General features: G+C 47.9%; 1 protein-coding gene across 2 annotated transcripts in view; it reads right to left on the bottom strand.

Moving 5' to 3' along the window:
* The window catches only part of MAP1A (microtubule associated protein 1A), a 72,743-nt gene that overhangs the window by 17,331 nt on the left and 37,351 nt on the right, over positions 1-18,061 (bottom strand). For both annotated transcript variants that reach the window (XM_026115563.2, XM_026115565.2), the window contains 2 exons: positions 1,304-1,386; positions 457-597 (listed from right to left, as the gene is read on the bottom strand). In XM_026115563.2, coding sequence (XP_025971348.2) covers positions 457-597; positions 1,304-1,386 — 224 coding nt within the window. The remainder of the gene's footprint in view (positions 1-456; positions 598-1,303; positions 1,387-18,061) is intronic.

Below are 18,061 nucleotides of genomic sequence, written 5' to 3'. Positions count from 1 at the left end.
ACAGCTAATAAACACTCTGAACCTTGTGAACATTTTATGCTCGCTGAGCAGACTGTGAAATGAAGAGGAATACCCAGATTTACCAGGGCGATGATGGCCTCTGTTGACTGTTGTTTGGTTGCAGCCCACAGACATTTTAAGAGACCTTCTCTAAGAAATTCTGAGTCTCTACACATTGCAGAGCAGGTCTGGAAGGATTTTTCAAGCTGAGCACTTAAAGGTGGAATCACCCATGCCTGCCATCTTGGAAAACTTAAGCCAGGGAGTTAAAGCAAGATATTAAAGGCTGTAGCATGAGTTATTTATGGTGTCTGATTTTTTTTCTTTCCTGGATTTCAAGCCCACCCCCCCTCCCCGGGGATCCACCACCTGAAGGAGCAGCACAGGTTGCACTGCAGGCTCCATCACACATTCAGCGAACAGCAGCGGACATCCTGGATTGCTGCTCACACTCACCTCTGGGTCTGAAAGTATCTCAGCAAATTTCTGGAAAGTGAAGGTCCCCGTCTGCAGGATCAAGTCTCCTTCCTGGTCTGAGCTCTGACCACAGAAGATCAGTAGTTTGTGGGCTGATGAATCACACACCAGTGAGCGGACCTGTTCGATGACATGAATGTTGTCACCAGTTTGATTTGAAGTCAGAAAGTTTTCTGTATTCCTCACCAGTGCTCAGAAGCATAACTACATGGACAATAAGAACTATTCCAGGCAATATTTACTCACTATTCACAAATAGCCAAAACTTCAGTTTTCCGCATAAGGGAGAGTACATTACTGAAAAGGGAAGATACTGCTACTGCTTGCCTGACACAGCTCCATGCCACATCCTCCTAATTCACATTGAGAAAGTAGGCCAACGCTAAGAGAAAATGTCCAGCATTACTACAGCATGTCAGAGGTTTGCACATTTAGATGCGCACCTGGCTTGAATGCTTAAGGTTCAGAAGCCCTCCATCCTGCTTGCTAGGAAGCTCTACAAACTCCTGAGAAATCCTTAAAATTAAATAGGTCTAAGATACCAACCTTTCCAGGAAGCAGCTGATTCCCAAAGGATTGGCATACAGGGAACCACAAACTCTCATGTGTATTTCTTTGTCTAGCAGTATATTCTGCCCCAGAGCACTGGTGACAGCATATATCTTCCTGGCAAGACCAGAATATTTGCCGGCTTCACCACACACTGCAGCAGACTGGCAAGGTGGTCAAACTCCAGACGGTGGGAAGCGTGATGACCTTGACCCTCCATGTCAAAAACAGGCAGAAGAGCTGATGTGGAGAAAACCCACTGGCATCTGGCCCTTACCTCAGACACAATGCTGTCCACATTGGGATTTACCAGGATCACTGTCTCCAGAGTATCGCTCCGGTGATGGAGGGTTCTTTGGCCTGGGGAGAGGCAAGGGATTAGACAATAAGAAGTTGCTAAGAAAGCATCCACCAATATTTTAGCTTCAAAAATTCTACTTCTGCACTGCTTTGGTTGCAAGACTTCAGCTTACATTCAAGCCCCAATTTAACAGCTGGGTCTCACAGACCAAAGCAGACCCTTTCCAGTAACAAGGGAAAAAATCCGAGATCTAGATCAGCATAATTTGCCACTCGGCTCCAACATGTTTCGAAGTCAGCAGCACCAGGCATGTCAAGCTGTCTGCTTGTGCCAGGCAGCTATGCCCCAAACAACCGGCACAGACAGATCATCCCCTTCAGACAGCAGTGTCTTGCTTCATTGCAGCTGCCAGGGAAAGGCATCCCTGGATGTGGTCCAAGCCTCAGCTACCAAGGGCTTCGCCAGTCAGCTGATGGGTGCTGAATCACCCTCCACTAGCGTGGTGCAGCACTGATCGTGAATCGCTTGTCATTGTCAGTAAGGTTCTTCTCCTAATAAGCTTTTTATTTAAACCAGACCCACACTCCTATAAGTGACCTGCTGCTATAGGAACCATCTAGATGCTAAGAATGCTTCTTTTCCTGTCTTCCTCCTGTGACAGTTACAGATGGGAATGCAAACAGGAATCTGCTCTGTATCCATGCAGAAAGGGAAGAGCCAAAGAAGAAGCGAGAGCCTGTCAGTGCAAACAAGCATTTTGTATGCTCACCTTGGCATGACTATTACATGGAGATCTGGCAAAATACTGACATAATGCCTGAATCCTATTCCGTTATTAGAAATAACCGTGGTGAGGCCTGCCTTCCCAAAAGGAGGGGCTGGCTCCGTCTTTGTGTAACCCTGTAATCAGCTCTGTGAAGCAGGACAACCTTCAGGACCTCCCAGCAGCATTGCCCTGGACGCTGCAGGCAGCACCCGGCCTTTTGGATTTGGGTCTTTGCAATATATAACGCTGGGCATTACATCCACTTTACAAGACAGGCACTTAGAAGCTAATTGCTAGACTATATAATTTATAGGATTTAAATCTTTCATTGGCTTTAATGCCTCAGGTAGTTTGAAGAACCATAAATCTTCACTGAAAATGGACATCTATTTCTACTCTTCAACTTCCAGGCAACTGCTGCTCTCTGACAATGTTGTTCTTCCCACTCTCTCTAGCCCACAGCCTCCCATCAGCTCTCTTTCCAGGCAGGCCTCAGTCCTGAAGCAGTGTGGTGAAAGTGGTGTTTCAAAGGTAAATACCAAAAGGAAACAGAAAAAAAATCAGAGAAAGGCCTGGACCAAACTCAGTTTGCTGGGATGTTTCACTCTGGCTGCAAGCAATTAAGCATAAAACCGCTAGCTATGCCCAGAAGGCACCTTTCATACAAATCACTCTTCAGACCAAAATAAGAGAGGCTTTAAGCTCTCAGCAGAGCTATGTATACTTTGCATCCCTAGCTGCTTTCTGAACTTGTATTCTTTCCATTTCTCTAAAAATGGTCCGTCCAGATTAAAACAAAAACATCACTGGCTGTGCAAAGGAAATGCTTATACTTAGCTCGGCGGCATTTCTGTTACCTGGTATGGGATGTGGCATATGGATGGGATAGGACTGGGACAGAGCCCCTGCGCAAACAAGGGAGGCTGCAAGGGAGCCCGGGGCGGGGGGAGCAGTGCGGGAAGGTGGCGGGTGATGCAGATGAGGAGGAGCCCAGGAAGGACTCTGGGGTGGGCACGGCGGCCAAAAGAAGCAATAAAATATTCATCCTCCATAATGGTAACTAAAAGCGCTGTCGACGTCCTGGCATTGCTTGGCTCCCAGCAGCTGACAAAAGGAGTACTTGGTTTCCTCACTGATTTGTGTCGTGCAGTTTTCACACAACTCACCCCACACCAGTGCCGCTGCTCTGTGCAGCCAGGACAGAAGCAATCTGCTCCCCTCCGTCCCGGACCTACTGCTGACGAAGGGAAACCCAAACCAAGCCCTTCCCCAGGCCTTAACTTCTGCCACCTTCGTATCTGTGCATCCCAAACGGACCTTTTCAGCCGTTGTTACCCACGTCACTCGCAGAGCACAGCGTGAGGTGCAGAACCCGCAGCAGCAGCGGCAGCAGCAGTGCCGGGGAAAGGAGGGCTCTGGGCACGGCGTGGGCACCGGCGCTCGGCACGTGGGCATCCTGCCAGGCGCCGGGGCATCGCAGGGGCAACGCCAGCCCGAGGGCTGCAGCGCTGGGCAGACAAGGACGGGCGCACACGGAAGGGGCCTGCCTGCAGCACCAACGAGCAGGCAAACACTGCTGCTCGCTGCCGCGGCTGCGATTCAAGCCCAAGCAGCTGAACTGCCGCTGCTGAGACTGGCGAACAAAGTGCGGCTTGCTGGCATCCTGCTCACATCCTCCGGCTGCACTGAGCACTGTCCCCTTCCCGCTTGAAAGACAGAGAGGGGTCCAAGCTGTGGGGCCAGCAGCTGCTGGCAGGCGGGAGGCATGACTAGCGAACTCAAGCAGTGCAGACCTCCAGAGCCTGGCAGATTTCCATGCTCTGGCAGCAAGCAGTCGGTTCTCAGGACACTGAAGCACAGCCGTGCAGACAGGCCCTGTGCAGACGCACCTGGCCACATGCGTATCCACACCAAAACCCATAACTGCTTCAACTTAACTCAGCGAGAAATCAGCGTGGCACACAAACTCCGGACTGAACTGTGCACTGCGAGGGAGCTGGTAACAGGGTGACCCCATCCAGCCTCTGGACCTCATCGAAGTGGGTCCCCCCCCCCAGCCCCCTGCTCACACGCAGGCTGAGTTTAATAGCAGCCTCTCCTGGCACTGGCCCAGCTCGGTGACAGCCGGGCCCTTGCATGTGACAGAGCGAATGCTGGGCTGGGCCGACTGCACAAGGCTGGCACCGGAGCGCGGCTACAGCAGCACGTCTGCGGCTGGAGAAAGCAGCGCTCGGTTCCTTTCAGAATTGTGAGGGGAAGCGCAGGGGGGTTGCTGGCGACTCTCCAGCTCTGCAGCCCCACTACGTAAACAGTGTCCTCTGTCACTGCAGCACCTTCCCCTCAGCCCGGCTGTTTTACATGAACTGACACAGCACAGTCGCACATGGCAGGTGCTGCCGGGACAGCCCAGAAGGTGGTATTTCATTGGACTCCATGGCCATGATGGTTTCTCAGTGCTGACGCCAGGTGACTTCCCAAGATCTAACAGGACACTTTTCAAAGGAGTTTACGGGGAAGAGGAGGGCTGAGGATGCCTCCTTCAGTCATCTGCGGTGTTCCCCCCCCCTCTCCCCCCACCAAAAAAGATGGCCGAGTAATTGCTGCCACTGGGGAACTTGCTGATCTGGCTTGGACTCTGTGTCCAGAGATTCTTCCTGCAGGCCTGAGGCAGGAATGCAGGCAGCAAGCTTGCAAAACTCAGCTCATGACAGATCTCTGGCTAATGAAAGACCCAGCACAGCAAAGAAGGTTTCCATCCAGCAAAAATGTTCTGGCTTCTTTCGTGAGGCCATGCAGCATCTGATCAATTACTGCAGTCCTTTTCGGAAAGGGACTGACCTGGGATTTCACCAAGAACAGCAACCGTGATACTAAACTGATGAGGGGTTCTCCTCCAGATGTTCAACACATGTGAACTTGGGGTTTAGACTCTACTTCACAGATGAAAGAAGGAAAAAAAGAAAGCATACCAATATGCCTTATAAAATAGAAAATAATATTTTATTTTAGATCCTGAAAGAATTAGCTTAACTTGTCTTACAGGAGTTTCTTAGAAACTCACAGGAAAGCACTAGAGAAAACATATCACAAGCTAAAGCAAGCCTTTAAGTAGGATGAGCTTCTAGGGCAAACAGTATCTCCTGGGACTGGCGATACCTATTTTCTCAACTGAGGTATATTTTTCCACTGTCCCTTAATACCCTATTACAGCCATTATCTCGGAAGGACTGACACCTTCCCCACGGGATGCTGGTAGGGACCAGACAGCCACACCGAGACAGATGACTCCTCAAGAGATTTGCCCTGTTGAGAAGGCTAATGAAGTCCCTTCCCCCTGGACTCAGGAACTCCACAAACCTCTTCATGGAGACTCAGCTCATGATCAGCCCAGTACAGCGGTTTTAATCAGGAATCTCTGGATGAAGGTTATTACTGCCTTCTGGATACAGCCAAACATGCAGCCAACAGACTGTCTTTTTTTGCCTTAAATTCTACAAAGCTCCCAAGAATCGCCATAACAGACACAATTACTCCATACGGCACTGAGACTTGAGAGGAGGAAAGAAAAAGGCAAAGAAACAATAGGACCATTTAAATAAAATTCCACAGATAGCATAGGCAAGAGTTTGACTTTGGAGAACGACGTTCTCCTTACAGACTGTGTTGCACGAGAATCTGCCATTAATTACGTAGTTTTGAAACTCTTCAGGGACGGCAGCGGTCACAAGCAGAGGAGTTCTTAACAAGACAGCAGCAGATGATGCAGATGACATGTTTTTACGTCAGTCAGGCTCCTGACAGTGGCCTGCGTGGCATTCATAAGCAAACTCGAGACTTTTAGATGGATCAGCTTAAAGTAGAAGCAAAAGGTTGTGAAGCAGGATTCTGAGGAAAAGAACTGTTTGTTCTCAATGCCAGCAAGGAAAAGAACAAAAAGAATCAGATTAAAACACAGCAAGGGAGCTGTAAGTTCGACATTAGCAAAGCTGTTAAAGCACAGGACAGTGCGGCACTGAGGGCAGCGGCCTGCCGGGGGCCTTGCTGCCACCGCGGGCCTCACAGCAGCGGGACAAACGCCGCAGGAGCGACGGGGGCCGAGCTGACCTGCCGTTTGGCGGGCAGAGCAGGCTACAGCGATCCCCCAAGGTCCTTTGACGGCTTCTCGCTGTACTTCCACGAAGGCGCAGAGAGGAGCAGGCCCCAGAGACCCAGGAGGGGCCTGCACAAGCCCCGCGGACCACGACTCGCGGAGAGCGGACCCCGAGCGAGGGGCGAACGCATACTGTGAATGAGGGTTGTGCTGAAGGACAAGGCATCCCGAACCGTGCCCAAGCACCTGGCAGGCAGAGACGAGGGACAGGGCCTCTCCGTACCCATCCAGCCAAAACAAAACCCTCGGATGACTGGGAAAGGGAAAAGCCATTCCCGTGGTGACTACATTCATGTGGAAAGAAGGGACTCTCTGCCATTCCACAAATACAGAGAAATAAAAAGCCGTCTCTTAATACACTAGTAACTACGTTGTCAGCGAAGACACAAAGGTGTCGCCTGGGTCCCGGCCCAGGAAAAGCAGCGACCGCTTGAGATGCTGTCGGAACCCAGAACAGCCAGCCAGGCAGACTCGCTCTGTCCAGTTTTCTGCAAAAATCTTTCTTTCATCTCTCTGTGAGAAAGGCAAACAGGAGAAGGGCATATATGTTGGTCTTTGGTGCAATGAAAGGTACCCAATATCATATGGGGATTTCATTAGACCATGAGAGCGTTTTCATTCCTCAGGGAATTCAGGAAAGAGTGTCCACGAGTATTCCAGCGCCCACGCACAGAGGACCGTGGAAGTGACAACCGGAGACCAGGCTGGCAGAAGCAGATCCTCTCCCCAGCTGCCATCAGCGGCCGGAGGAGAGGGCGGCTCATGCAGGAGCCTGCGCTCTGGCTGCTCAGGGACGGGACCGTGGCAGACCAGGGCCAACACGAGCCGAAAGCAAGAGAACAGGCCAAGAAGGCGGCAAATCCATACCGGGCCACAGCACTAGGCGCTCGGCCTGGCACGGCAGAATGTGCGGTGTTTCCCACAGCTTTTTCCTGCCGAATTCCTTCCAGACCTACGGTCAAGTGGCTGCATGCATGGCAGCAAAGGGAATGCCAGTCACCCAAAGTCTCTTTGAATCCAAGTGTTCAACAGCCTTAAGGATCCCCCTTGCTAGCTGCTCCCTCTATACAGGCCTGCAGACGCAGCTGCACAGACAAGGTCCCGCCTACTAACAAAAATTACTTGCAACAGCAATAATTAGAGGTGTGACCGACAATGCGGACACAGTGATCGAAAGCTCACTGTTTGGACTGTTACCAGATGTATGTCCTTACTGGACCCCTACCATGGTGCAACGCATGTCTGAACAGTCTCTCTGAGAAGGGAGAAATCCCTTAGTTAAAATTACGGCACAAGGAAGAGCCTTCTCAGGCCCACGAAGACTGCAGTCTTGAATTGCTTGGAACACGGATCGAAACAAAGCTCTCTGACTAGGGATCTCCAGATGCCTTCTGAACAGACATACCGGCCCCGGTCAGCCCTCTCCAACTCTGCTCACAAGCTGCATGCACTGCAGCATGAAATGAAACCTCTTCTCCCCCATTTATTGTGGGAGTAAATTTCATTAGTGTTGAAAACCTCATTTCATATGAATCTTCACTTTGTGTTTTCATGCACATTCTGGTTAATGCAGTCATCATAATGCCTGTGCACTTCCAAGAATGCTCCTATCTATCACATCCCTGTCAAAGCAGGAAAAAAAGTCTTTTCAATCTTTTCCTTAAGAGGACAGTTTCTCTAGTCCCTCATCACCACTGTCACCAGTCTCTGAAACTCTTCTACTTCTACTGTAGGGCACAAGTATATAAGGCAAGACAGAGATAGAAGATTCACAGGGTGACATTCTTTTATTTTCTATATTATTCCGCATCCTATTCTTTACACATCGTAACGTGAATTGACACTAGCTCTGCACCAAATAAAGATCTTCAGCTGGTGGTCTACAGTGACATCCAAATTTCATCCTGCCATGATGCAATCAGTTGCACTCTTATAAGCAGTCTGGAAGATATTTTCCAGTGTGCTTGATTTTGCATTTTTTTGACAATGAATTAAATGTGACATCATCATGACCGTTCAATTTAGTTGCGTAAATTCCTCACAGTCATTTCTAGATATAAGTAACTGAGTCATCTACAAATTTAGCCACTTCCATGTTCATTCCAACCCCTTCCTGGGCATTACTGTATTGACCAACTTTATATTTAGCAGGAAATCCTAAAGTCCTCGTTTTTCCACCTCTGAATCCTATGCAAACTTAAAGAAGTATTTCTAATTTGTTTTCTGTCTCTTAGCTAGTTTTTGACTCATGGCATTCATTGCTTTTTACCCATACACAGTGCTGCATATCATATGTAAAGACTTTATATATAAATGCACCTCATTCATGAAGGTTCAGGAGAAAGAGAGGCATTCACCCTCTCTACATAGATCACATTACTTACCATCGTGCAGAAGTAATATCACCTTCATGCTGAAGGATCACAGAGGACACACACAGAGCTCTTTTTCTACAGGACAGCCACCTCTCGGATGGAAGTAAGCAGTAATGGGGGCATTACACAGTAATGTCCCAGAGGTGAAGGGACGGACAACTTCTCTAGCTATCACTAAGGGAGCGTTTCAGGCTGTGCAGGCTGCACTCACGTGCCATGAGCGTGGAGGGAGGAGAAGTCTTAACTTTTTTTCTTGGGAGTGGGGAGGAGGGGAGCGAGGGGAGAATATGTATAGCTCATGTTGCCCACCGGGTCTAGAATTAATTTCTTTTTGGTGGAGGAAATCAAGTGATGAGCAAAGCCATAGAGATTTTTGGAGCTGGTGTGAATTAATCAGCCAGGGCTGTCTATATATGAAAAGAGATAGAGGGCAAGACAGTGAAGGACCAGGCACTGTATTTTTGGTGATTAGCAATCAAGCAAAGATGACTATGCAGGGAGGCCAATGCAAACTAAAATTAGGGTCATTACGTGACAAACAGGATGCCCAAGAACAAGATGACCCTGGAAGCAGGGAGATGGTACTGGAGGCAGAAAAGGAGGTCATGCTGTCAACACAGATCCTTTTATGTAGTGAGTTTTGCCACTCTAATTGAGTGGTGCCTAAAAAAACATAGCTGGATAACAAATTCTCAGCTGATCTGAAGGGCTAGCAAGTACAGCTGCAAAAGCTGTACCTGCTTTGATCTTTCAGACCTCAGAGGTCCTGTTTTGTTGATCAGAACTGGAACAGCTATGGTTAGAACTCATCATGCTGAAACCAGAGCCTCATTTCCATAAAATATGGTCACCTAGGCTAGAGCACTAAAAAGGCACCTTTCTGGGGAGACTGGGCCAAAGTCGGTCATGATGCCGTGACTGGTGCACAAAACTTCAGTGAACATATATAATCCGGCCCACCTTCATTTTGTCTTAACTATGGCACACTGAATCACATGACAGCACTCTGAGTGAAAGTGAGAAAGAGAAGTTAATTCTGAAAGGGAGGTGAGAAATTTCCCTCTGTTGTCCGTACTCTTGCATATATTGCGCTGCATGCGTCTACAACCTCGTCGTGCTGATTTTCAGTTCGTAGCCTGCTCCTGTTTCTAGCCTGAATTCGTCAGCAGCCAGTTTATCAGTTCTTGCCCAGCGCTGCACTTTCATTTCGGTGATGTGTTACGAGAGACATGTTTTGGCCTCTCAAGTGAAAAAAAGGCATCAACGGGATGGAGTGAGTCCAGTGCCGCAAGGAGGATGCAGACCATTCATCTGTCCATACGGAAACCGAGCTTCTCCCCATCAAGGCAGCATTTATTTGTCCTCATTACCTCCTGTCTCCTTCCCACACCCTTTGCCTCCTCTGTCTCTAAGATTATTTGGGCTTACTAGGCCAAGTTCTACCTGTTAAGCAAACACCAATACTATATTGATACAAAATATCAAAATTTCACAGGCTGGACATGTGACCAAGACACAAAAGTCACAGTAGTTAAAAACTGATTCCTCCTCCTTTCCTGACATCTTATCTGATGTTATGAACATCTCTTTTCAGACTGCCACTTCTGAAAAGATTCTTCTTACAGGAAGGTCCTACGTGTCTCTAAGGCTCAGTCCCTTTTTTTTTAACTTTGATGAAGAGCTGAGCCTCGCATTAAATGGACTTCTGACGCTCTATTGAAAAAAGTCCACCTTTGAAGACAGTCAATGCGTGCATAAGGGTGCTCGGAGTGCATAAATTTGCATAATTAGCATGAGCTAGTGCAAGCTGAAAAGCTGCCATTTCCTTCATTCTGAAATGACATCATGATGCTGAGATGGCAACTGATGCTTTCATTCAGAAGCTGTGAAATCTCCAACTGCAGCTCCTTTGGTGCCAATGGGCGAAAAAGGCTCCAGCCCCAAAGAGGGTCCATTCAGAGAAGAAAAAACAACGCATTCATTTGCAAACACACCAGCACTGTAATGAGTACACCGAGCTACAGCTCCTTGGGAGAGAGGTTATAAAGGCCAGAAGAAAGGTCCGGCACAGAACGCTGCGCAAGGTCCTGCCTCTTATCCCCTGTGTGCAAATACACTTTCCAGCTCCTGCTGCAATACGGACCCACCCCTCTGCAAACCCAAGGGAGCCCTGTGCTGTTCAGCACCGAGGGAGAGGAGCACGCGGTTGTTGGCAGCAACGTGCTAAACCCAGCACCTGGCGGGCACGGAGCTGCCGAAGCTGCTGCTCTCTAGCCTGCAAACTGAGCAGCATGCAGCTAGCAGGAGCAGCTCCGGCCGACAGAGACGCGTACTAGTCAGAAGGGCTCAGGAACTTAAAAATAAAAACTAAGATTGCTTTGGCAGCCAGTACACAAACTAGGAACTGGGGATTCGCAGTCCGACCCCTCCCCACTTACAGACTTGCTGTGCCTCTCAGGAAAGCCCTTTAGCTTCCCCGCACCTGGGCACCCTTGCTGCACTGGGGGAACAGCCCTGAGCTGTCACCAAGGGTGAGGGGCTCTGTCGGCCCTTGCGAGAGAGATGCTTTAGCAGCTGAGGGCAGACGGGTGGATCTGAGGGCCGCTACAGCGCTGGCAGCATAAACTGAGACGCGCTGGTAGAGCAGCACGGGGAAAGTGTGCACAAGGCCAAACTGCTCTCTGTGTGCCCACAGCATCCAAGAGGAATAACTTCATTAAATTGAAAGGAAACCCTTCCCCAGAGGGGTGAGCAGAAGAGATTCTGTGCAGTGTGTGGGCATAGGTGGTGGGTTCCAGAAAGGAAAGATTCTGGGCAGACGAATTCTATTTTAAACAAAACTGTCATTTCCTTTTTTTGGCAGAGGGAGTCAGCTGCTGCAAGCAGAGCGTCTGTGCGATAGGGCCTGGCCCTGTGCAAGCAGCTGTAACCCTGCCACTGCCACAGACAAGATGGAAAGCAAGCAGCAGTATCTCACTCTGGCTCGACCTTTAGGGGACAAATGAGAGGCTGGAGACTTCTAGCATCAGCCTCTGCCATGGCTAGAGGAAGCCGGCTATACTCTGCTTCTGGGAACTTAGCCATAGCGTAGACAGCTACCTTCGCATCCTGAGTTGTGCCCCACTTCCAAACTGGATCACCCACACACAAAGACAGGAGCTTAGCCAATTCCCCAGACGCTAAAGAGAGATGACCCACAGCCCTTACTGGTTTCCACAGAGTGTAAATTAGATTACAAAGCTGATGTAATGCTTATATTGGCTGCAACAGTAAATCAGCTGTTTTACTGTTCTTAAAAACATTTCTTTTAGTTTCAAAGCAAAATATTTTTTTCTTAGACTGCAACAGAATATATCTGTTAGAATGAAATATCAGCTAAAATTATTGATAAAAGCAATTAAAATTTTTTTCTTAAACTTGCAGTGATCCATCAGTTACTTTTACTTTTCTTTCTTTCCCCTATAAACTTTGAAAATATTCAGGACACTCTGTTTATTTAGGCACACAAAATCTCAGGCTCCCAGTCCTTCTTGTTTTTCAGACAGAAATGGCTGTGCTGCATTCAGCATATGTTTTGATTGAAAAAATATGATAGCGTCACTGCACTTTCCCAGTTTGAATCTCTCTTTGTTCTTTCTTTCCATGACTACTTTGCTCTCTGGGCTCTTGGAATTATATTTTTTTACTCCTCTCGACTGTCCAAAACACTTTCCATCTTACTATCATCTGTGATTATGATCAACATGCTGTTACCTCCCAGCCCTGACCATTCCTTAAAGAACTGTTAAGGAATGCAGAAGAACGTGATGTCTGCGCAGCATCCTGGGATGCGTCGCGCTGGCTGCTGGCAGCAGATGACTCCAGGCGCCTGCTGCCTCCCAGGTCCCGCGGCCCTGAGCCAGGCGCCCAGCATCCCAGTGGGGAGACCAGTCCCTCAAAGGGGCATCAGCGGACACCAGCAAGCTGAGCAGCTGCTAAGGCAGCCAGGAAAACAAAAACCAAACAAACAACAAAAACCCACCAAGACGAAGTGGGGAAAGATGGGCCCTCGCACTGTGTCATCGCTTGACAGTCCCAGGACGAGACGTTCTCAGCTGTGACTCCTCTCCTGCAGTCCGGGCGGAAAGCTGGAGTCTTCCCTCTATATTCCGTCTGTACTCAGTCCGTTTTTTCACAGGAAGACAGAGGACCCAGAAGACGACGGCACAGGGCCTGCTCGCCGGCACATTCCTCAGCAGACGGACGGCCTCGGTTTCCCTCCCTGCCTGCCAGGGACGGAGCAGGGTTGCTCCCACTCCCTCCGGCTGAGCTTAGTCTGTGTTGCGTACACAATTAAAACACTCACTAGCACGGAGATGGGAACTGGATCTTCACACATCTGTGTCCCAAACACCATACTATACAGTGACTGTCTTTGCTCCCTCCCCCGACAGCTCTAAGGAATAATTAATTAATTATGTAAGCCACAACTATCTCGCACACAGAACAGCCTTGGGCTGACAGTGCCCTGTGGTTACGGGGGTCCTCTCTGCTTTGATGCAGTCCTAATGCAGGCACCAGTTCCAGCTCAGATAGGAACTCCAGCAAGATCTCTAACCAGAGGTTGTATTTACCAGAACAAGGGGATATTTCCCACTCACTGATCATTATCTTTGAACAGTAGTGTTGGGTCAGATGAAACGAGACTGTCAGGAAAGATAAGTGGAAGATCACCCAGGTGAAGACTGCAGCTGGTGGTTGGTGCTAGCTGCTTAGCAAAGACTAAGAGATGCTTTCAGCTCCAGGTGGGAGGCTGCAGTGCTCGCTGGTGCTCAACTCTTAGATTCAGGTGCCTAAAAGGATGCAGAGTTCTGGGCAGCTCCAGCTCCTTATTCCTCTTCCAGAGATGAGCAGAGCACAGGGCACGGCAAAGTCACTTACTGGGTGATCACAGCCAAAAGGGGCTGTCTCAGTCACTCCCACGACTTCCGTTCACAGCGTGTGATGGCTACAACAACTGCTTATATAAAAACAATATTAGAAAAGTGCTGTAGTTTTATCTTTTAGTATGATTCAGCAGGTGGGCATAATGAGGAATTGGCACTAGGCAGTGCTTTGTGGTCTACCAGCAAGTGCTCTGCTTCTCACTGTCTGACAATGTCTACAATAACGTTTTATTTTGTATACTTTCAAACACTCTGCAGAAATAGATAAATGTTTATTTTATTCATCTATAGATAAATATAAAGGTTTATCTCCTTAAGGATTTTTTTAGTGATTTTCTCTTATCTAAAAAAAAAAAGCAAATCACTGGGTACTAGCAAAGGGAAAACATGTTTGTAGTAGGAATATTAAACTCAGCTGAACATTGAGAGGCAAGACGCTGTAAAAGAGTACTCTCTCCCTGCAAAGAAAGGCTAGGGCAGAGATAACGTGCTGGTGTCGTGGAGCAATGGAAGGGAGCATGCAAGTGAGCACCAGAAGTGTCACAGATGAAACCATGCAGGATATGAAAAGAAGGAATTTTCAACTGCTCCTAGAAAGGAAAGGGAAGCCAAGGGTGTTTGAGCAAGGAGGTGTTATTGTATGTGCTGGTCTCTACCAGAAATTTCAAAATAGCGCATGATGATTTTTCATATTAGGATAGTGAGTTACATAGTTAAAATCATGGCACCGCTGAACTAAAGCCCTCTGAATGTGCAGTAAGAGACACACTTCATCCGAAGGAACTGAATAAACAGGAAGAAGGACAGGAAAACACAATGAAGCATAGAGCAAGAGTGAAGGCAGGCTGGTTATCTCTACGAAGCAAAGCATTCCACAAGGAGTACAGAATTGCAGCATACTCACCTTGGTTTTCGTCTGTTAACATCGGTAACAGCTAAGGAAGCCTCCTGGTACCAGTTTTGGCTTTGGTTAACATCCCAGACACAGACTGACGGGGATTTTCAGTATGTATGGTATATTTACCACTATTATTCATATACTAGTTAGACTGAAGCTGAGTAGAGGGGAGAAGAGCAGGCTGGCCTACCTGTGCTGCCGTCGCACCTTCCTTGCACTGTGCAGACTCACTCAGGAATACAATAAACAACACGTGCACTAAAGCCCCTTAGAGTTCAAGGGTTTCCTGACGTTGGGCTACAGAGGTACACTCTGTGCATGGAGAAAAGGATGACAGGCACTGCACCCAACCCTGAAGTGAGACTCGGCAGTACAGACAGGCACAGGAACGAGTGGGGAAGGATGCAGCACATGCAAGAGCATCAGGTGAGCCAGAGCAGAGCTGGTGACACATTCTGGACTCTTTCAGAGGCTTCAGATAGAGGTTTTCAAACAGTGTCTACCCAGTTATCTTCAGGAGTGCAAACTGGAGCACTGGTCATGGATTTGCTCCAAGCAACACCTGTACAATTTAACATTCTCAGTGTAAAAGGAGCAGCCAAGTACCCAGGCAAAGAAAGAAGAGAGCGGCTGGTTTGGGACAGAACTTTAGAGCATCTCAGAGGCCGAGACAAAACTAGAAGTCTTCAAAAAGCTACAGAGACTGCAGGGAATGAAGAGAAAGAAACCTCGGTATCAAAAGCCACAGAAAGAAACTAGGATCAGCAAGAAAACTCCAAAGAGGAGAGAAGTTTCTCAACAGGAGCAAAATCAAAGAGTGAAATTAAGAAGGAACAACACTAGACAGGACAGAGAAGGGAAAAACACAGCAGTAAGCACTCACTAGGGTCAAAAGAAGACTAGCTAGAGAGACTATAAAGCAACAGATTTTAAAGAGTATGGGAAAGAACAACAGATGAAATGAATTAATGCCAAAAAGATTAGCATGTGGTGTGGACACCAACATAAAACAGGAGGGGCACAGAATGGCCTGGGATGAAGAAGAAAGAAGTCTGGTTTCCAGAAGAACCATTGCTGAGTCTGTCAGGATGGGGAAGAATGAGGTGTCTGAGAGCACATTCAGGTTTCCTTTTGTGAATCTACCTGGAGATGTTTAAGAGCTGACCTCACTGCACTGTTACTGCTTGTCAGGAGAGTTAGCCGTGCTTTATGGTGAGAATAGGCTGTGCCAAATGACTGACCACCTCCTGGGGAAATGCTAAGAAGGTGAAGCAGCAGCAGGGTAAGAGAAGGAGGTCAAATAATTAAGGTATGGGAGGTAGTGGGCACTTGCCACATCCCAGGAGATGCTCCCTCTAACCATTTGTCTTTGTCTTATTTTCTCTCTCCCCTTTAACACCTTCATGCCATCTACAGCTCCTCTCCCAGGCAACTTCTATAATTATGCTATACCTACCATAGCAACCATCCTATTGCATTCTAATTGCACATAGTGTCTCACTTTTATGCTAAAGAGCAATTTGGTAGCTCAGCCATTTTAGAACCATTAATTGAGGGCTCAGACAGATGTTCACTTTGAAAACAGCGGTATCTATTTCAGAAGTTATTGTTCATAACTGTTCATGAAATGCCCCTCAACTGTAAGTTACACAAATGGAAGCTGAGCTACATTAATGGATAAGATGAGCCCTTCTCGTTTGCCAGGTGCAGAATTGGTCAGGGAAGATTGCATTCCCTTCAGTGGCTCCGCTTACTCAAGCTAGCCCCGAATCCTTTGCTGTGAAATAGTCTCAGGGCACCCACGTGAATCAAAAACACTGAACCACAGAACGGTTGAGACTGGAAGGTACCTCTGGAGATCACCTAGTCCAACCCCCATGCTCAAGCAGGGTCACCTGGAGCAGGTTGCCCCGGGCCCTGTCCAGACGGCTTTTGCACATCTCCAAGGATGGAGACTCCACGACCTCTCTGGGCAACCTGTTCCAGTGCTCAGTCACCCTCATAGTAAAAAAGCTTTTCCCTGTTCAGACGGAACTTCCTGTGTTTCAGTTTGTGCCCATTTTGTCCCATATTGTCCCTGGGCACCACTGAAAAGAGTCTGGCCCTCATATGAGAGATGCCTTACTCATCTTAATGAACACAACTCTGCATAGGAGCATTACCTCCAGCTGTGAGGAGCTGGAGCTGTAACTTCTCAAATGTCTCCAGCTAACTCCACAAAAAGAAACCTAAACACACCTTATGACACCCTCTTATCTGCTGCCCTCACTCCACCAACCCTTGACAGATTCAGAGATGGTCCCTTTGGAAACCAAACTAATTTCTCATGTTTTCCTCTTCAGTGTAGTTTCAGCTGTCATTTGCTGCTAGTCCATGAACAGAGGATTCCACAAAAAATGTTCCTGTTGCCACTGAAGCAGACGTCTTTTTTCCAGATTTCAGGTCCAAAGACTCCTGTAAGTAGCAGAGCTGGATAACTTTTGATTTCTTACTTTTAACAAGAATATGCATCACTGGATACATGTTCTTACAACAGAGCTTATAGCAGAGCTTCAGGAAAACTGTGCGTTTCTCCCAGTTGTGAAGTATTTCGCCAATACTGATCCTGACTGACTTGGAGGAACAGCTCGTGATCTGTCCTGCTTCCCTCTCTGATTTTTTTTTTTTTTTTTTTTTTTGACAACTGATGCAATATGAAATGCTACAGCTGATCTCATGTTTAAGCAGGCTATCTTAGGTGGAGAAAACTTAGTTGTATCAGGGAGGGAATGACTGTAACAAACAAGGAATCATTCTGAGGTTTCCTCCTGTTTGCTGATTTAGATGCCAAATTTCTGGCAAGAGCCTCTTCAGAGCTTTTTACAGCCTAATATTGATACATCTGATTTCTAGCATCTGTTTAGACTCCTCAGACCTGCTTCCCACTCCCTACTGTTGATGGTCTCATTCTTACTAGCTTTTTTTCTCTCCCACCTGTTTATTTTGGAGATGACCTGCTGAATGTCATCTGCATTTAAGATATGGCTATTAAACCAGCTGTGGACGGTGTGGGGCAGGGGTGGGAAAACACAGAATGGCTGTATTCTGTCAGCCCTTAGAAAAAAGCAGCTGTCCTCTGCCAATATCCTTCTCTGCTGATGTATTTTGACTTTGCGCTCTTGGATTTAATTGCCACTTGATAACTTCTCTGCATGGTCTGGATTCCTGGGATTTGATTTACAGTGTGAAGTACAGTGACAATGAATGGGATGTAGGAAGTTATTTAAAAACACATAGCTTCAAGGCCACCTGTCCTTTCTGCTAGTAAACGCAGGCCCTGTCTGTCCGGCATTGAAAAGAGAGGCATTTGGGAAGAGCTGAACTGTTGTTCCTATCAGAGTAGGGATATCTTCTGCTTTCAACCCTGGTGACAAGTCACCTCAGCCAGCACCTCTCGCCGGTCAGCCTGCTCATCTGCCTTGCTCTGAGCTCACTGGAGTCCCGTGTCCTAGCGGGAGCCCCCACTTCTTTACGCTGTGCAGTGCAGCCAGGCCTCTTCCAGCTCGCAGAATGCACAGTGGGATCTGCGTCTGTGAGCCAGGGACTGGACTTACTGACCTGGGAGAATAAAAGGGACTGAC

Source organism: Dromaius novaehollandiae, chromosome 10, assembly GCF_036370855.1.
Source record: "Dromaius novaehollandiae isolate bDroNov1 chromosome 10, bDroNov1.hap1, whole genome shotgun sequence".
In the NCBI taxonomy this organism is placed as follows: Eukaryota; Metazoa; Chordata; class Aves; order Casuariiformes; family Dromaiidae; genus Dromaius; species Dromaius novaehollandiae.
This window is presented reverse-complemented; position numbering and strand designations above follow the sequence as displayed.